The 21,803-nt window shown below is 40.3% G+C and overlaps 1 protein-coding gene across 1 annotated transcript in view; it reads left to right on the forward strand.

Annotated features, from left to right (window-relative positions):
- Positions 1 to 2,184: 2,184 nt before the first annotated feature.
- The window catches only part of LOC119648491, a 36,004-nt gene continuing 16,385 nt past the window's right edge, over positions 2,185 to 21,803 (forward strand). The window contains exons 1-3 of the mRNA XM_038050257.1: positions 2,185 to 2,558; positions 6,665 to 7,752; positions 18,613 to 18,641. Coding sequence (XP_037906185.1) covers positions 2,537 to 2,558; positions 6,665 to 7,752; positions 18,613 to 18,641 — 1,139 coding nt within the window. The 5' untranslated portion in view covers positions 2,185 to 2,536. The remainder of the gene's footprint in view (positions 2,559 to 6,664; positions 7,753 to 18,612; positions 18,642 to 21,803) is intronic.

The following is a 21,803-nucleotide window of genomic DNA, read 5'->3' on the forward strand; positions in this document are numbered from 1 at the left end:
GAGAGTGGTGGGGACGTAGGGTTGTACGGGGCGGAGACCTGAATGGGTTTTGGTTGGGGACCGGGTTTGGTTGGTGGAGCAGGGTTATGCTTTGTGGGGGGTGATTGTTGTGTTTGGCGGGCGCGGGCTTGCACGAACATCGGGCAGTTGCGATAACTAGCCGGATGAGTGTTGGCTCCGCAGTTGATGCAGGATGGATTTTCTTCCTGCTTCTTTGGGCATTGTCGTGGCCTGTGAGGGGTGTTGCATTTAACGCAACGGTAAGCCAGATTGCAATTTGACGCTGCATGCCCAATGCGCTGGCAGTTCCGGCATTGGGTGATTTCGTGTAGCTGGACGGCTTCGAACTTCACGATGCAGTGAAACATCGCCCTGGCTTTCATGAGAGTGGCCTGCTGGAATTTGGGGGAAAACGTTACAAGGAAGAGGTGGAGGGGTTTCGCGTTTCGTCGGGAGGAGCTAGTCTCGTATTGACGAACGCTGATGGCTTCGGAGATGCTGAGGCGGTGTAGCTCCTTGAGGATTTCATCGGGAGAGTCTGTAAAATCTAGCCCTCGGAGGACTAGGTTGATTGGTTTGAGGTGTGACGGAGTATACGTGAAGAAGGGGTGGTTTCCTTTTTTAAGTAGGTTTTTTGCAGAATCGTAATCTGCCTGGGAGGTGGCGAGGACGTGGGTTGAGCGTACTGATGTTTTTTTAAGGGATATATTGTTGGGGATTGTGGACAGAATTTTGTTAGTGATATCTTTAGTGGTTGTGGGGTCAGCGCGGATAATTAGTGGCGGGAATTTTTCCTGACTTACCCTTGGTGGGGTGGATTTGGCTGGTTGAGCGGCTTGCTGCGTGGTTGTGGTGGTTGTTATCGGGGTGTGTGTGGTTGGTTGTTGTAGCTGTCGGGCTGGATGTTCGGTGACATTCGTTGTTGTTGTAGTTAGATGGGGTGAGGGTGTAGATGCTATTGCTGGGGCTATTTTTTGTTGTGGCTTCGGTGTGGGAATTTCCATTTCTGCCATCGACCGTTCTTCTTGGTTCTCATGATTTGATGTAGTTGCTGTGTTGGGTTGCTGAGCTGACTTGTTGAGGGCGATGGTAGATTCCACCAATGAATAGCCGAACAGCGCAGAGAGCCGGTCGCACCGGCTTGTCATCCTCCTCAGTTCCAGGACCCGTCTCCGCAGGGCGGCGACATCGTCCCGATCGTCGTCCGACGCCTCGCGAGCCATGTCCGACTCGCTATCTTCTCGGGCGGGTCCCCGACTGGCTTCGGGACTTGATGGAGCCTCGCCTTCGCTGTCCCCAAGGGGGCGAATCCTCCTGGGCTCAGGATCCATCCCCTGGGGCGACAGTGACCTGTCCTCAACCGGGCGCTTTGACATAGCGCCTCGCCGCTGAATGTTTCATCGAAAACACTATGGTCGCGATTTCGTTTTGTTTTTCACTCCGCACTTTGGATGTATCACTCGGCACTTTCGTGAGCACACGTCCGATCGTCTCGGACGCTTGACACCGATGTATGAGGCCTAGATTTCGTACATTACACCATTTTCGCCTCTTTTAAACCCAGCGCATTTCGGCTATTCGTTGGATCTAAAGTACTGATGTAGTCAGTTCTTATTAAATTTTGTGACAATAATTTTAGCCGTTTCCGAGTAAATCGGGTGTGACGGACACACAAGTAGGTGGGTAGGCAGACGGACAAACGGACAGACAGACATTAAATCGATTCTAATAAGGTTTTCTTTTTGGACAAAACTTTAACAATAAACGATGAATAATGAAACTTCGTAACTGCGATTTTTATAAAAGTTTCGAAGGCGAATGATTTGTTGGTGAATTTCGACTCTGGTGCCAACATTCTGACAAGCGAGGCAAGTTTTTTATTTGCAGTCAGTCATAAACCAGACCACTCCAGATAAGAAAAATGAAACGACAACGACAAATAGAGATAAATTTGAGACGCGAGAATCAATTTTCTGATTAGGCTTAAAATGCGTATGAGCAGAAAGATGCATTTTAATGAGTCGACGCGATAATGTATTTCAGATAATTCTAATAAGCGTTTCATTTTTCTTATCTAGTCAATAGTTCAAAGGTTGATCTTAAGATAATGTTGTCCACATATAAGGACACCAAAAAGACATGGAACGAGTAGTTGAGTTGTTAGAGTTGAGTGTTAGAGTTGAGTTTGTTGAAACAAATAAAATTATATTAATAAGTAAATCGTGTGTTTTCATTTTCAAGGAAACATATATCTGGCGCAGTCGGTAGGATGCGTCTCGTGTAAATTAAATTAAAAACGATAAGTTTATATTCGGAGTGACAAATTGAAAGTGAATAAACATTTTAATTTATACGCGAGTTTTAACTCCTTAGACGCAGTGAAGACTTAATCGATAAGATTTCGAGAAGAAAGTGAATTAACGCATCAGTTTTATGTGACACACAGTGAAAAAGTTGTGAAGACATTTTAACAATACACGAAACGTGAGAGACCACAGCAATTAATTGTGTTGAAGAATCTCCAAGCGTTATAGAAATGACGGAAGAAAAAACCACAGGTATGAGCAAAGTAATTGTATCACCCTCAGTCCTCAACTCAAAATTGAGTATAACTTTGGATCCAATCAAACACGCTTCACATTTGCCTATATTTGACGGATGCCGGGATCAGCTTAAGAGTTTTACCGACATGGTGGACGTTATGGTACCCATACTTCAGGACTACGATACATCATCGCAAATTATAGTTTCTAATATAATTAAAAGTAGAATAGTTGGAAAGGCGAAACAAATTTTAGATTCCAGTCCCCATATAACTAAATGGGAAGAAATAAAAAAAATTTTATATGCCAATTTTTCGGATCAAAGAAATAGTAGCCAACTTCTAAATGAACTTAGATCTACAGAGTTCAGAGGTTCTATTATTGATTATATAAATGTAATTCAAAAAAGATTAACTAATTTAAACTTGAAGGTAGAACAGGAGCAAAAATTCAATTTTGTAAGAATCATTCAAGATAATCATACTATTGCTTTAGAAGTACTTAAAAACAATATGCCTGAGCCAGTCAGCCATTTTGTTCTGTAGAAATCCAACTTCTATTGAAAATGTCATTTTCATATTATCTGAGACGGGACATCTTTACCAAAAGAAAGAAAGTAATATTCCTAAAAACAGGAGCACCAATAGAAATTTTAAACAGGCTTTTCAGAATCTTCCAAATCAAAGTTACCAAAGTGGAAACTATCAACACCATAATGTACACACTCAAAATAATTATCCATTTCACCAAAATCAATATGGTAGTCAACATTACCATAATCAAAGTTGGAAAAACCAAAACTTTAATCCATTTTTCCCAAATTATGATCAACATCGTTTTAATCAAAATTCAGTCCAAAGTCGAATTCGTAGATTTGGACCACCACAACCTATGGAAGTTGATGGATCGCGACAAGTGATTAACACTAACCAGCAGGGAAATTTTCGAAAACCTGCCTCGGAAAATTCACAAACTTCAATCTTCCATATATTAGAATAGATTCGAAAGGTATTCCTCTTAGATTTTTAATAGATACAGGTGCTGCAGTAAGCATTATCGACCCAAATATTTGTCACCCAAGTTTAAGAATATCACAAAGTAATTCTGTCATCCATACACTAAATTCAAATATTTCTTATTCACATACCGTCCAAATTAAACCCTTCGAAGAAATTGGAGGAGTAGAGAAAATTAATTTTATTGAATTTAAATTTAATGATTTTTTCAATGGATTAATAGGGAATAACATTTTTCAAAATTATGAGGTAAAAATTGATTTATTTAACAGAATCATTAATTTCAATGACAAACAATTACCAATATATTTTTCTAAGGAAGAAGAAGAACTAGATGGATACATTAATCATATTTATATGACTGATGTATACAGAGAAAATGATCCATTATCTTTATTAAGAATAGATCATTTAAATAATGAGGAAAATAAATCCTTAACAAACTTATTAAAGACTTATAGAAATCTTTTCTTTCAAGAAGGTGATAATCTGACTTTTACTCATGAGATAAAACATGAGATAAAAACAACAAATAGTATGGCAGTCTACTCTAAATCATATAGATATCCTCAAATTCATCGAAAAGAGGTAGACAAACAAATAATGGAAATGCTTGAACAAGGGATTATACGACCAAGTAAATCTCCATATTCTTCACCAATTTGGGTAGTTCCAAAGAAAGCCGATGCTTCAGGGAAGATGAAGTGGCGTATTGTAGTGGACTATAGGAAGTTAAACAGTATAACTATTGATGATAAATTTCCAATACCAAATATTGATGATATTTTGGATAAATTGGGAAGATGCATGTATTTCACTACTTTAGATTTGGCTAAAGGATTTCACCAAATTGAAATTGATGAAAGAGATATTCAGAAAACTGCATTTTCAACTGATAAAGGTCATTATGAGTTCACCAGAATGCCTTTTGGTCTAAAGAATGCTCCCGCAATATTCCAAAGACTAATGAATGAAATTCTCCGCGAACATATTGGAAAAATATGTTTTGTTTATATGGATGATATTATAGTTTTCAGCACATCTCTAGACGAACATATGCTTTCTCTTAGGAAAATCTTTAATGTCTTAAAAGAGGCAAATTTAAAAATACAAATTGATAAAAGTGAATTCTTCAAAAAGGAAACAGAATTCCTTGGTCACATTGTAACCACTGAAGGAATCAAACCTAACCCTAAGAAAGTAGAAGCAATTCGTAATTTTACAATTCCTGGAACAACTAAACAAATAAAATCGTTTTTAGGAATGGTTGGATATTATAGGAAATTTATTAAGGATTTTTCCAAAGTAGCTAAACCCTTAACTCTTCGACTAAAGAAGAATTATAAAATAAATCCTCGAGATATTGATTATGTTGATGCTTTTGAAAAACTCAAGCAACTAATAACAACAGAGCCTATTTTGAAATATCCGGATTTCGATAAGAAATTTACACTTACTACGGATGCCTCAAATTATGCTGTAGGTGCTATACTTTCTCAGGATAGTCACCCGATTTGCTATGCCTCACGTACTCTTAATGAACATGAAGGTAGATATTCCACAATAGAGAAAGAACTTTTAGCTATTGTGTGGGCTACTAAATATTTCAGGCCATATTTATACGGAAGGAAATTCATCATTAAGACTGATCATAAACCGTTAACATGGTTAGCAAACTTAAAAGAACCAAATTTGAAATTGCAAAGATGGAAGCTTAAGTTGGAGGAGTTCAATTATGACATAGAATATATTCAGGGCAAAGAAAATTATGTAGCAGATGCATTGTCTCGTCCTTCACAAGTTGTAAACTTAGTGAACGTAAATGAAGTGAACGAAGACAATAATATTGAAAATGCATCAAACGCAACATGTCATAGTGCAAATGAAGATAGTTTAGAGTATATACCTATTTCAGAAGCACCTCTAAACTTGTATAAAACACAAATAATAATTAAAGAAGGAAAAGAAAACAGAATTAAAAAAGATAGATTCTTTGGGAAACTCCGCATAACTTGTATATCTCGAGAAATAAATGAAAAATATTTCCAATATATTTTAAATAACCACACCCCTAGCAAAGGATTAGTTGCAGTCTATATTCCAAACCTAACAATTTACAGTAGGTTTCAAGATGAGTATTTAAAATGGAAAAGCCCTCATACTAGAATTAAATTTATAAAATGTAGTTATCTACTTTTTGACTGTACCGACAAAGGACAAATTCAAGAAGAAATATTAAGGGAACATAAAAGAAATAATCATAGAGGTATTGAGGAAGTTTTTAAAGAGATAAAAACTAAATACTATCACCCTAATTTGAAAACTGAAATTGCCAAAGTGATAAATAATTGCCACACATGTCAAATTGGTAAATACGAAAGAAGACCAGCAAAAATTCCTTTCAACAAACCTCCTATTCCAGAAAAACCTCATGAAACAGCTCACATGGACATATGGTTTCTAGACAAAAATCATTTCTTTTTAACTTTAATAGACAAATTTTCGAAATTTGCTCAAGCCATCGCTTTAAAGTCTAGAAATTGGGTAGATATTAAGTCAGCACTCAATCAGTATTTCGCAACTTCTGGTAAACCTAAACTCATAATAACAGACAATGAAAGTAGTTTCAAAAGTAATTTAGAAAATTTTTTACAAAATGAGAATGTTGCCTTGCACTTTACTACACCTGGATTGAAAACTGGTAATTCAGATGTAGAAAGACTTCATAATACATTAAATGAACATGTGCGTATTAAAATAATTGAAACTAAACTCGCACCATCAGCTATCGATGTTCAAGAGATTATGAAATTTTACAATACAACTATTAATTCTTCAACTAATCATAGACCAATCGAGATACATAATGGAATTATACAAGCTTCCGAATACAACCAAATAAGAAGTAGGCTGGTAAGGAAACAGGATAAAAGTATCGAAAATACAAACAGGAATAGAAAGAATGAGGAAATAAATTCAAAATACATTAAAAATAAATTCAGACGCAAAAAACAGGATATGCCCTTTGTCACGAAACCCAATCATAACATAAAAAATAAGAGGCTCTTCATGAAATTAAAGAAATTTCAAAAATCTATCCCTCAGGTATCTTCATCGTAATATGCTTGCTCTATGTCACATTAGGGCAACACATAGAAATTACCGAGATCCCTCAAGGTAATGGATTCACCTTGATACGAGGAGACCAAGTTCCTATTATTCAGAATTTCTCCAAGGTGATACATGTAATAAATCTACAGAGGTACGATGACATCATTGCCAGTATCGAAAACACTACTTCAGCACAAATCACCGAAAAGTTTTCAATTATACCATTGTTAATTGAAAAAATCAAAGCAAAACTTTTTACTTTAGAGCCCCATAGAATCAAAAGAACAATATTTAGCGCGTATGGTTCCTTTTTGAAATGGTTTGGTGGTGTTATGGATGATAATGATAGACAATTCATTGATAGAAATTTTGATAAAATTGAATTGAATATGAAATCTTTTGTAGCCAATAATGAAAAACAAATTGCAATAAATAGTCGGATTGATGAAAGTATCCAGAAATTAGCAAGTCATATAAACGAACAGCAAGAAATAGTAATCTCCAAATTCAATATTTTAAGTAACAGTTTAAACAAACGTTTAGTAGAACTAGAAACTTTTCGAGTCATAAAGGAAAACTTGCAGATGATTTCAGATTCAATAGAGGAAATTGAAAACATTGTTTTATTATCTAGATTGGAAATATTGGGTAGAAATATTCTTACAATTGAAGAGATACAACAATACCAAATAGATGAACAAAAACTTACAAATATTCGAGTCTCAGTTGCACAAAAAGAAAAGACTATATTAATCGTATTACAAATCCCGAATTTTACAAGCAGAAAATATTTTCAGTTATCTATTGTACCGATACCGAACATGAAAAATCTTGAACTAGTAACACCATATAAAAAAGTTCTCTTTTATAAAGATAATGTGTTCGTATATAGTAATGAAAATGTAGAAAATAAATTAATACCTATTCAAGAGGAATGTATAACAGATATTTTAAACGAACCTCAAAATTGCACTATGAAAATGAATGATCGACCAGGCATAGAACAAATTACAAAAAACATAATAATAACGAAAAATTTAAATACTACTAAAGTATATCAAAACTGTAATGATCAAAATATTGTAATTAAAAGGCATAATATAATAAAATTTTTAAATTGTAAAATAACCTTAGGGGATAAAATATTCACTAATAAAGAAAATTTTGTTCAAAATAACATTATTCTACCAAACATACTAAAAAATATATCGTACAACGAAATTCATAATTTGACCTTAAAATCTATTCATGTTCAAAATATTGAGAATTTGAATCACATAAAACTGTTATCATTGGAACATAATAAAACTTCATGGACAAGCTTAATTACAGATGTCATAATAATCTTTATCATTCTTATAGTTGTTGTAATATTTATCTATTTTAAAGTTCATAAAAAGAAAACTAGCATCAAAGTAAATATAAATTCAATGCGCGAGGACACGCATCTTAGGGATGGAGGAGTCATAAACCAGACCACTCCAGATAAGAAAAATGAAACGACAACGACAAATAGAGATAAATTTGAGACGCGAGAATCAATTTTCTGATTAGGCTTAAAATGCGTATGAGCAGAAAGATGCATTTTAATGAGTCGACGCGATAATGTATTTCAGATAATTCTAATAAGCGTTTCATTTTTCTTATCTAGTCAATAGTTCAAAGGTTGATCTTAAGATAATGTTGTCCACATATAAGGACACCAAAAAGACATGGAACGAGTAGTTGAGTTGTTAGAGTTGAGTGTTAGAGTTGAGTTTGTTGAAACAAATAAAATTATATTAATAAGTAAATCGTGTGTTTTCATTTTCAAGGAAACATATATCTAGTCGCGCTCGAGTATCCCTCGCACATCTGGGACTGCGAGAGGATCTCACGTGAATGACTTGTCGTTCCTTCATAATTAAGATTTCCCGTTCTGTGGGAGAAAGTTGCCAGGATGCTTTTTACGATCTTTCAATTTTAAAGGTTGCATCGAGTGAGTTCAATTTATCTTAAAGTGTTTCCAGAATGTCTTTTGACAAGCCTTATGTTGATTTTGATCTTCTTTATTCAGATTTCCATCTTTGGATACGTCTCTTTTCATTGTCGTATTGAAGGGGGCCCTGCTTTGAAATCTCGTTTTATACTATTGATTAATCAAAATTAATTAAAGTAAAATGGGGATGCTACAGGAATACTACGCAATAACGACATGTAGTGCAAGTTTTCATGTCAGTGGTTTAGACACTTAAATCCATAATGAGCAACCTTTGGCTCATAAACGAAGTATTTGAATGCTTTGCAGTAATTAATACGAGCATTTACATGGGTAATAGCTACTTTAAAGGATTGGTAAATCCCCTCCAATGGTTTGTAGAAAAATTGACAGTTCCCTTATTTTCAAATTGTCAGTTTCAAGAGTGTCAATAGTTCAGAAAATTGTTGGCTTATCAGCTTCATTGCTCGGTCTACTACATAACAGAATCCAGGATTCCATATTGAGGATCGCTCCTCGTCTAGAAGCGAAAGACAATATTAACTAGTTTAAACGCCTTTATTTTGAATAGTCGTATGTCCTCCCATAAATCATAAATCATTCCCCAGCCTGTACCCGATAATCGCCCTGTTCTCTCCTCCTAAAATCTAAAGGAACACGAACTGCGCTTTGAAATTTTTACATCATATTCTAGGACGACTAAGCTAACGATCTATGTAAAAAAATCGATTCTGAGAACTTCCCAATGTGATTTGCCTCCTTAAGATAGGAGCAGTATTACCTGAATCACTCGTTCGTGTTTTCGTTAGCAAAGTTTAAACGTTTCATGTTGCAGTGTACGCTAATCGACCTTGGCGGCTTTCCTATGTGACGGTTTCCAAAAATTGATTTTTTGTTCTGCATATATTTTGAAAGATAGAAAACCACAAAGCATTGAGACACCTTACACGAAGCTGGAGCATAACACACTCCATTTATGGAGAATCTGGAGAATGAACACGAGGTGAGGTATCGAGATTCTGGATCAGATCAGATATGTGGACGATGTATTAGCAATCATCAGAAAGGAAGAAACAGGAACGATCCTCGAGAAACTCAACCGGGTGCACAGAAACATCGACACGGAGATACCTTTTCTGGATTGACAAATAATCCGGGAAAGAGGGGACATGGAATTCGACATTGTAATTGGGGAAAGAGGGGACTTTGAATTCGACAACACACACACACAACACACAAACGCAACGAACTATCGTATAAACCTCAAACCACGATTTCCATCGCAAGATGGTGACATACGACTTTATGGTCCACAGGATGGTCACAAACCTTCTCAATGAGAAGAGAAAAAAAGGAAACGGACTTCATCATGGTCACTGTCAAGAAAAACTGGTGCAACAGAAACATCATCGTTAATTGGATTCAAAAGAAATTACGCCAGACCCGAAGACAACAGCTTTCGACATTTTTCCAGGAGCCATGCACAAAACCAAAGCAACTACATTGTTCAAAGATATAGAATGACATTCCATGCCCTTTTCCCCTGTATACAGTCTTCTTGACCTCTCGATTATGAAGTTCATGCAGTTTTAGTAGTTTTGTTTTCGCTCCGGGCACCGTTCATATTGTATATCTGATCAAATAACGTCGTCACGGGTGTCATCCGTACTCATCTGCTTTAATAATTTTGGCTTTGTAGCATCCTTTGGCCCCTGCTAGCCATTTCGAGTTCAAGCATTTGAAATGTCCGAATACCTTTGTCGTTTCGGCTTGCTTTTAACCGAGAATGTAGCCTTCTTACAACATCTCCGTTGTGGTTTCACATGAGGGCCGTACACAAAACATTTGCCCGATAGCAATTTGGTTGAAAGCAGTTTTTTGTTTGGAGGCCGGTGCGGCCAATTATGGCTTTGTAAGGGTAGTTTAGGTCCCAGGGCGAAACGTGGTACCCACGATGGAGAAAAAACCTGCGAAACGCCTGCTGAACCAACACCTACACCTACCACCAAATCCTCCACCTCCGCGTGGTGACCGCTGAGAGCTCTTTCTTAACGAAAAACTGCAGACGGAGAAGGATGAAGGCGAGTCTCCTGCGTCTAAAAACGGGACAAATTGTACGAATTGGCCATCCAGGTTGGGGGTTGGGTAGGGATGACAACCCTATACGGAAAACCGATGTTACGAAGCCACAACAGGAGCCTCGGACTGGACGGATTACACAACGACGAACCCGACAACGACAAAGGAATAACGGTTTGCGCATTTTCTCATGGAATGTACGCTCCCTGTACAGAGATGAAGCTGCCAAGCATCTAGCTTAAATCCTGTTTCAATATAGGACTAATGTAACAGCGTTGCAGGAGATGCGTCGGACAGGGACCGGTTTCCTGGAGAAGAGTCACCACACCATATATTATAGTGACCATCCACTAAACCATGTGCTCGGAGTAGGTTTCTTAGTCAGCCAAAAAATGAAACCTGCTGTTATCGGCTTTGAAAACATAAGCGAATGGTTATGTACACTGCGCTTGCGAGGCAAATTTAGAAATATAAGCCTCATTAACGTTGACGCCCCTATAAAGGAAACTACAGAGTCAGAGAAGGATACCTTCTACGAGGCAGTATAACGAACCCTCGAAACCTGTCCCAGATATGATATCTAAATCATACTTGGGGATTTTAACAGCCAAGTAGGGATGGAGTCCGGTTTTAATCGATATGTTGGCTCTCATAGCTTACGGATTATTCAATTAGCAGCGTCACACGAAACGGTTGTTGGAAGTACCTGGTTTGCGCGAAAGCGGTTCACAAACATACGTGGGCCTCTTCAAACGGGACCACTTTCAACCAAATTGGCCACGTGTTGATCGAACGCCGCCCTTGATGAATGCCAGAACATATAGGGGGCCAATATAGACTCGGATCACTATCTTGTTGGCATGGTGCTCCGAGCTTGAATAACAACACCACAATCTCCTCTGACAATCAGGTGAGAGCTAACACTGCACCCATCCACAACACAGCCCTTCGCAACATCTATAAGAGGGAAATGGATGCTGCAATAACCGCAGTCAGCAGAGATCCTGGAGATGGAGCATCAACAAATGATCTTCACAACAACCTGAAGAACGTGATCATAAATACGGCCAAAAACATACTTGGCCCCAGCCGCAAAAATAGTCGGAACGGCTGGTTTGACGATGAATGTACGCTAGCAACAGAACGGAAGAATGCCGCATACCGAGTAATGTTGCATTCTCAAAGGTCGCGGGCACACGCGGAGACTTACCACGAACACCGGCGAGCGGAAAAGCGACTTCTCAGGCGGAAAAGGAAGCCTGGGAGAATCAACAGGTCTGTGAATTCGAAAAGTACAGGGAGCAACCGCACCAGGCACAGAAGGCGAAAGTTTTACCAACAAGTCAACAGGATGAAGCCTTACATACCGGCTTTATCGATGTTCATCCGGCCGAGGCGAAGAGGGCAATCTGATTTCCGACAGAATGGGCATATTGGAGCGATGGGTTGAGTACTTTGATGAAGTACTCAACCCACTACCATCAAGTATAGAAAAAACAGTCCGTGAAATCCACCGGCTTAAAAACTACAAGTTGCCAGGAGCTGATGGAATTACAGCCGAATTGATTAAATATGGAAGCGACCAATTACACCAAGTGGTTCATCAACTTGTGCTCGCGGTGTGGAGCAGGGAATCAATGCCTGACGACTGGCAAAGAGGCATTATCTGTCTCATACATAAAAAGGGAGATATCACACAGTGCAACAACTAATGAGGTATCACATTGCTGAGCCATGGAAAAACTGGTGGAATATGGAGATCAGTTATACCATCTCTTCATCGACTTTAAAGCCACCTATGATAGCGTAGCCAGGGTAAAACTGTACACGCATGAGAGAGTTCGGTATCCCAACGAAATTGATAAGACTGACTAGGCTGACCCTCACCAATGTGCGAGGCCAGATAAAAGCAGCAGCATCACTCTCAAGACCATTCGACATCAACAACGATCTATGACAAGGGGATGCCCTATCATGCGTCCTCTTTAACCTGGCCCTGGAAAAAGGTACGATCCTCTTTAAGTCCACCCAACTACTGGCCTATGCTGAAGATATCGACATCATGGGAAGAACGACCCGAGACGTACAAACTGCCTTCATCCAGATCGAGCAGGCGGCGTGAAATCTTGGGTTGCACATCAAAGGAGGCAAGACAAAGTATATGGTGGCAACGTCAGCACCAAAAACCAACCAACCGAGAATATCAAACCGCACTGGTCAAATGGGAAGAATAAAAATAGGAGACTACAACTTTGAGACCGTTGACAATTTCTCCTATCTAGGGTCGAAAATCACAACCGATAACAGCTACGATAATGAAATCCGCACACGATTATTGGCAGCCAACAGAGCCTATCTCAGCTTACAAAAACTGTTCCGCTCGAAACGTCTCACTATAGGATCTAAGCTTTTACTGTACAAGACAATGATCTTGCCAGAGACTTGGGTTCTTAGGAAGAAAAATTGCGAACTCTTGGCCGCGTTCGAGAGAAGGATCCTGCAAAGAATTTTCGGCCCTCTTCATGAGGATGGACGATTTCGTAGCCTACACAATGACAAAATCTATGAGCGATACCATGACTGTCCGGTTGTGGATAAAATCCGGCTCAATAGGTTACGGTGGGCGAGTCACTTAATCCGTATCGATGAGGATGATCCATCCCGGAAAGTCTATAAGGGCAATATCTATGGTAGAAAAGGAAGACGGGGCAGACCCTGCCTAAGATGGAGCGATGGCGTAGGTCAGGATGCCAGACAGCTTTTAGGGATATCGAATTGGTGGACCTCGGTGCAAAACCGGGATGTCTGGAGTTCCTTATTAAGGCAGGCTTAGACCGGATACCTTTTGTTGCACCGTTGATGATGATGATGATGAAGCTTATCTCGACAGAACCTCTTTTGCCGTCATGACTACAATTTCATTTTTACGCCTGTGACTCCTTGGCTATTGGCGCGGTAATATGTCCTTTTCTAGCCAACTTGCTTCTAGGGAAAAGCCGATGTAATTTTAAAAGTTATGAATGAAGGATTATGAAAAGGTATGATTACTGTAGGTAGTAAGATCTGTGGTATCAATGCTTCGCAGGCGTAGCAGGTATGCAATGCGTTACTTTCAGGAATTCGCTCAAATTCGAAATTGAGATATTTTGTAGTATAACGACCGCGCTGACTTTTAATATTCACCTTTTCGAAGAATATTGTTCTGTTCTTCAAAGCAACAACTTTACTTGACTGCACGTGGTTTTATTATTAAATTTGTGCATACTGATATTTTCATAAATTGTCATTTTCGCACAGTGCGTATATATCACTTTCCAAAATTTTTCTGACTGAAAATCGCTAAAGGAGCTGAAAAATAAACTTGCGTTCAGCGAAAGGCAGCAATATATCATGCATCCTATCGATTCGAAATAATATTTTCCGTAAACTGAAAAGCACTTTTCGCACGTATTCTTCCACCCAAGGGACTTTGGCACATTGAATGTCCCCAATCGTCTATAAAAATTTTAAACACCACAACCGAATATGCCGGAGTTCCTTCAGCAGCAACCCTCCAGAAAATGTTCGGTCATATTCAACCACTACCACTGAAGTTGTCAAAACTTTGTGACTATTTTTCATGTCATTCAAGCGCTCTAGCGTTCTTGCTATCTCCGTTCTGTATTCCCTGGGGATTTCATAGTGGAGTGTAGTGGGGAGATTATACAGTATGAGCTCAAAAAGGTAACAGATTAAATCGGCAACATGAATCATAAGTTCAAAGCATTTTTTTTTTGTTGCGGAACTAGAGCCTTTCGGGAGCTAAAATAAAATGTTGTCTCCGAAATTATGCTTTGAAACATAATTGAGAATTATGATAGACATTTGAAAATCCGTTTAAGGGGAAACCACTTTTTTTTCAGAATGTTTTTATTGCATATATAGCTTAGCTATCCCAGAATATGTTGCGGACATATGGAGCGAAAATCGTATTCCTTAACTTAACCGGTGTACAACCGAGCGATTATCAGGGTTCAGCGCCTTGGCGGTAGTCGCTTTATGTCCTTACGAAATCTTCTATCGCTTTGTAAATAGCATATTCATAATAACTTGGCGTCAGTTCCTTATAGGAGAGCATTGGCATTTTGCTTGCAGTTCAAGGGGAGAAATGCTTTCAGGGGAGCTTTCAAGCAATTTTTTTTCAAACGCGTTTTTCTCAAAATAGTTTTTTTCACATTTGCGGAAATCCTAGCGCCAAAAGTAATGAACCGGCCACTATGAAATTTGGAGGTATAATTCTCTACATAATATGATATTTACAACGGTGTTTTTTACATTATTAGTGAAAAAGTGGTAAAAATTGAAATATTTGCATCCTCCATGACTGGCCCCTCGGTGAAGATTATTAGGTCTGTAATCTGAAAAGATTCATGGCCATTTGTCGACCATTATTCTCTATCGGTGATTACGGCAATGTATGTCTTTTCGAAGACGAATCTGAAAACCATATGATTGGTCGGCATCAGGGCTATTGGATGTTCTTCAAGGAATTTCCAGATAGACGCATGCCCGTGTGAATGGCCGCCTTTCCACGCCCCAATGGTGTCGACCCTATATGCGTCGTTGGCTGCTTTCTGTTTCGCCTCCAAGTGAATGGGGGGTAAACTTAGGATAGCTTCAAGTGCCGCAGTCGGCTTAGTACCCATTGCTTCAGTAATGCAACCAAGTCTGTGAATCTGCGTTAGCAGCTTCCTGCTGTTAGAAAAGTTCAATCTTGGCCCCCAGACGATGCATGCATACATCAAAATGGGTTTTATTATGGATGTATACATCCAGTATATCCGTTTGGGTGAAAGTCCCCAGGTCTTACCTATCGCATTCCTACAGCACCGGAGCAGCCTGTAGGATTTCTGATATTGTTCCTGGATATGATGCTTCCACGTTAACTTGGAGTCGAAATATACTCCTAAGTACTTGACTGTTTGTACCGGCTGGATTTCCGCCCCTGCTAAGGTTACCCACCCGTATAGCTGCACCACCTGACGTTCCTAGTGAAGATAACTAGTCCAATCTTCCTAGCGTTCACCATGAGTCCATTGCGGAGGCACCAGTTGTGGATTTCATGCAGAGTTGCATTCAAGCGGTCACATACTGTGTCCGAAAACTTGCTGGTAATTATTACGGTTAGGTCGTTCGCAAATGCTTGCACGAAGACGTTTTTGTCCTCCAGGAGCCACAGCAGGGCATTCATTACCAAGAGCCATAACAGTGGAGAGAGAACCCCTCTCTGTGGGGGCCCCTAAGACATCCTGCTTCAATAGACTTCTGGCCGACCGATATGTGGATTTTTCTCCACTCTAGCATGTGAAGGATCCAACTGATTAGCAGCCGTTCGATTCCATGCTGTCTTGCCGCATCGCAAATTGCCGCGAATGAGGCATAATTGAAGGCACCTTCGATGTCTATGAGTACGCCTAAGACGTATTCTTTTTCGAACATCGCCTATTCAATTTTTGCCGGAGTGCTGTCTCCGTGGATTTTTGGTAGGCATGTTGCCTATGGTGAAGTGGCCACTTAGGAATGTGTGTATCACTTATGAACCGATCTACTAGTCTTCCTAGTCCTTTTAGCAGAAAGCTTTTTGCGTCTGTGTAGGCGGGTTTTCTTGGTTTGGGAATGAATAACACATACACATCACGCCATTTAATTGGAATATAAGCATGTGCTAAGCATGTGCGATATATATATTTCGAATATGTAGACCCAGGGCATCCATTCCCTCTATTACTAGCGCAGGAATGATGCCATCTGCACCTGCAGACTTGTATCTATGGAACGAGTTAAATGTCCATTTTACTCGCTTCAGTGATATTACTATGCATGCAAGATTTCAGTCTATCGGTTGAGGGCTGTACGCACCTGTTGGCCCGAGATTAGATTTTGGATGCTTCGCCGTTTCTTCATCGCTTTCTGTGTACCTCCCGTTCTGTAAACGTAGATAAGTCAGTTTCTGGCTAGGTTCTTTGACCAGAATCCGCTTCAGCTTTGAGGTTGCCTCAAGAGAGTTAGTCTCTTCGCAAAAGCGTCTCCATGATGATCGTTTAGCCGATCTTATGCTCTTCTTTAGAGCCTTCTGTGCCTCTTTATAGCGATTCCTGCTAGCGCCTAAATCACCCTTCAGAGTACGATTGAGGAGCATACTTGGCGATCTCCTCTGTTTTGCCAAATCCGTTGTCTTCTCAATTTCAGCAATGGATTTGATGCGCTTCCCAGGGATCGTGACTCAGGCGCTCAATTCTATTTTATTCATCACCCAATCTGTCTTCCGTGGATTCAGAAATGGAATGAGTGGAGGTGGATCCATGCCCATTACGAAATCAATGCGTCTGTGATCCGAGAGTGTGAGATCGTTTGATACTCTCCACTCTCCGATCAGAGCCGCGATGTCAGGAGATGCCACCGTGATGTCGATGACCTCTCGCCTGACCACGTTGAAACAAGTGGGTTTATTACCTAAATTAAGGATCTGAAAATCGGTTCCTACTAGATACTAAAGTAGTCTCAATCCTCTTGCATTGATGTTCGAACTTCCCCAGCATATGTGGTGAGCGTTGACATCACATCCTGCTATTACCCCCATGCCTCTACTTGGCATATTGGATAGCTCTGATGAATGTCCAACTGGGAACGTCTTCTGCGTCATAGGGAAAATATGCAGAGCACCATAGTATCTCTTTATCTCCCTGTTGACTTTTTACGGTTAACTTAGCTAATGTGGTGTCGCCATCACATAGGTCGTTAACTAAATTAGCCTGGAAGTCTGTTTAGACTACCATGCAAGAGCGGGCTCTATCACTTCCATTGCCATACAATAGGTCAGCATGTTGGAAGTTTAGGCCCCTGACTACCACACCAACCACCACGGTTCTTGTATGAGGTATATCAATGTCTTGCAGCTATTGATCCGATGACTGATAAGTGCAGTCGCCGCTTTACAACGCTGGAAATTTATTTGGGAAATATGGCACCTCATCTACGTTGTAGATGAAGATGCCGAAGGCTGCACGTCCCCTTCAATGGTTTTAGGAGCCGACACTTGTAACGTAACAGTCCCGAGCACATAGTAGATCCGGCCCGAATCTTCTTAACATCGGGTTCGGGAACGTCGATAATGAGAAAAGTTGGCGGCTTATTGGCTCGCTCCCTTGGTTTGCTGCCTAGCAGCAACCAGGTGGAAGTGTTGAGGTTGTTCTGCACACCAAGTTGTTCCAGAGGAATCACTTTTTGATCGATGGAAGCTCAAAGACCCTTTTCAAGGTTAGTCGCGCACCCTCCCACCCATCGTTGAGGGAGGAGCAGTACTGCCTGAGCCACTCGTTCATATCTTCGTCGGCAAAGTTCAGCCGTAACATTTTACGGTGTACACCTACCGACTCAAAGCAAAGCTTAATGCCTTGCGCAGATGCAGTCCCTACAGCTAGGAGGAGTTTCCTTCTAAGCTGTTCGCACTGCTCAGCATCGTAGCCGGATGGATTAGAGTCGTCATACGGGAGCCATCGATTGGCTTCGATAACCTTGGCTGCGAATAAAGGCCGATTCTTCTTTGCTGCCTTTTGTGTTGAAGAGTTAGAATCGTCCGAGGACCGTTGCTGCTTCGGTTTCCTCCTAGCCGCAGGTGCCCCGAACTTTCCTTTCCCCTCAACCTTGGTGCGGCTCTTGGGTTGTGCGTTGCCCGGAGGCGGTTTGCCCGAAGGCGGTTTGCCCAGAGGCTCTGAGTCTAGACTCAGGTTCTCTATCGATAAGCTTAGGGATGCCCCTTCACTCGAGGTTGGATCGTTACGATCGAGGTTTAATTGCGTTTGCTTAACAGGTTTATGTTTTTGTTTTTTTGTTTTTTCATAATTAGCTGCTATGGCCTCAATTTGGTCGGGGAAAGTAAGTTGATCTCGGCAGAGCCCCTTTTTGAAGAGACAAGGCTAGTTGAAACTGGGGGTCGCCTGGTACCCAGAGTTCACCGTTTACATCTTAACCCCTGTGACCATTCAGCCCTCGGCCCTGGCTTGCGGTTTTGATTACCGCTTGGCTTCAGGTGTCACCTCCCGATCCCTGGAGGATCTTCCTTACTGATCTCCCTCACCAGGACAAGGCAGGTAATCGTCGAGGGAGGTTAGTAATAGTTGTATTTTGAAGCCTAGATTCTATATCGATTTTTTTCCGATTCTTCTTTTGGATAGGTTCTGAGAACGAGCCCTGTTTCACATTTTGTGTCCTCGCTCCCCTGTGTTTCACATAAAATAAGAAGGAAGATCTTTTTCGAAAGGTACTAAACTGATACTTTACATGAGCGTATTCCGGGAACAAAGAATTTGCTCCCGCCTTTCGCATATATAGGGCGCTAACCCCAACATAAAATGATGCCATGTAGGGAAATGATCGAAACGCTGCTAAAATCAGCTCTGACCTGGGGGAATATCTGACCTTTTTCTGGAGCATATGAGAAAAATACCTAAATACCACCAGCAGAGCCATAGACTGTCCCAAATCTATTTGAAAGGGGAAGAGGAGTGTGACTATAGTTCGATAAGCATCTCAGTAGTATTTCGAGTAGGTGGGGTGAATTCCATTCAGACTAATACTATCTATTATTATTTCGGAAATTCGATAGTCAACTACGATTAGGTGTGAGTATTCACTCAAAGTATTCCCTGCTTGTCGTAAAATGTGATTCAAAAGGGTAGAGATTTGCAGGATAGCAACTTGCAAATCTAGAATCTTACTATGTTTTGGAAACGATGCCAAGTAGGCAGACAAATTCGGGTTTGTAATTAATGTCCGCTTTCCTCCAAGGTTTTCACCCATGTCTTGCAAGGTGATATCAGGCACAATGTTTACTTCCAGATTTCGCCCAAAGTAACGAACTTCTCCCCGAACGAAGATGCAGAGAAACCTTTCTATTAGCAACTCAACGTAGTGATCGTCACGGGTGGTGTGAATGCCAAGGAAGACTCCGATATTACCTCACCCCAATAAGTGATTTGGAAACACGGCCATGGAGACCGTAATATTAACACAATAAGGTGCAAGTGAAGTTGTTGTCCATGTCTCGAGATCTGGTTGACTACTGAAAACTAGTAGCATGGAAAAAGATAAATAAAATATAGTAGGACTGATTAACTGACGTCGATTGATGATGGTACCGAGACAAACGGATGAAGAAAACGTCTCCAGTGCCCTTACAAAAATGATTACGGCATCGACTGAAAAGCTTCGAAAAATGTTAAGCATCCGTCTTAGTCGTCGCGGCTGGAAGAGAATCAGTCCTGTCAAGAAATATATAAGGGTTTCTGATGTATGGATGGCCTCAGCACATAAACAAATAAGTTCAAATTAAACGAATCCGAATTTGCACGCTAAATATTGACACCCTCGCTGGAGGAACTTGTAAGAGCTCTTTGAAAGAGGCGCTCCACAAAAAACTCGATAGTGTGTTGCGTCATAGAATGCGGACGCGTTAAGAATAACAATTGGAGGGATGTCCATGAGCTTCCTTCCTTTCGAAAAATAATAGCTGAAACTATCCTGGAACTTGAGCGCGGGTTGGTTTCCGATGACGCAACATGTAATGGAATACACTATCCCAGTGTAGTCGATGAGTGGGTCGCCCTAGAAATACTTAGTAGAGAACAATAGGGGAGGAGTGTACCTATCTCTGAAAGACCTGGAGAGATCTGAGTGTAATTACGCCGTGTTTCTAGGGATTAATTATTTGAAATAATAAAACTTGTTTTTCCTATTCGCTAGTGTTGATTTTTATTCTGCAAAGACAGACCTGGAAAGAGTCGAAGCGCCTTGCGATGAAAGGAGAAAGAGAGTGGGTGGATCTAATTGGTGCTCTGTGTCTCATTTGGATGCGTATAAATATTCTGATATAAAAAAACGAAAAAAACTGGGAGCAGCGTAACCGAAAGTGGGTACAGGCGAACATTGCAAACATGGCATGGGCTTAAAACCGAAATAGCTCAGGCCTAAGCTTAGCTGAAGCCAATTTATTTTCGTTAGTTGGAATTGATTCAGGTATAGGTTTCAACTAACTTTTACGCATAGAGTTTCGCACAAATTGCCTGTAATCATGTTAGAGCCACCAAATGTCTTGCGTTTTCCAACAAGAGTGATTCCAGCAATACAGTTTGACGATGTTTGAAATCCCTGCGAAGGTACCGGCCAACCTCTTGTGATCTGCTTTAAATACGATTTTCGGGAAGTCAGATTGAACACTCAGTCACAATAAAATAAATACGTTACAGAGGCTACCTTACGTAAAGTAATAGAAAGTTTGAATACCAGCATAGGTACTCCCTGCTGGGAGAACAATTTGTGGGCTAACAACCTGTAAATTTGGAAGCTACTTTACTGTTCGAACTGATCTCTTTTGGCTTCTGAAAGAAGAGCACGCTCCCCGACATTGGGGACCCATAGATTTTCACTTTCTTCAATTCAACTGAGAGTTCCGGCGATATAATCTGGACATTCGGAGTTTAAGCGTAGTTGGACTCTGAGGAATATTAGTTCCCTTTTTGCGGCACTGCGCTTTTGTACTCTGCAAAATCAAGTGGTAGCAGGCGCGATTCCGGTGTCTGACGTAGGGCCGGCTGTCTTCACCTGGGAGCTGGTTTTTAAGATGTCCTGGTAAAACAATAGAGTTCCTCCTTGAAGTAAAGTAAAGGTTAAAAAACAGGGAAGATGTAAAGAGCTCGGGAAACCGGAAGCTGGACGCTTCAGGTATAAAGGGTTTTGTGTAATTCTTCTGTAAATAGATTTGTGTGCAGAGTTATTCCTTTTGTACGTAGTCCGTAATGTACATGCATTCAGTATGTCACGCTATTCACTTCAGGGTGATGTATTTAGTGTTTCGAATTGCAGTTAATTTACATGCAACAGTTGTTAGCAATAGTACAGTTTTAACTAAAATTTCGGATATCATAGGGAATTACGACACCTGGGCACAAAGACAGCTCCATATCTTTTTTTTAGATTTCTCGGTTGAGTAGTTTCTGAAAATGAGTCTATGAAAGAAATGGTCACTTTATTGCCCCCGTA

This window comes from Hermetia illucens, chromosome 2, assembly GCF_905115235.1.
Source record: "Hermetia illucens chromosome 2, iHerIll2.2.curated.20191125, whole genome shotgun sequence".
Classification (NCBI taxonomy): Eukaryota; Metazoa; Arthropoda; class Insecta; order Diptera; family Stratiomyidae; genus Hermetia; species Hermetia illucens.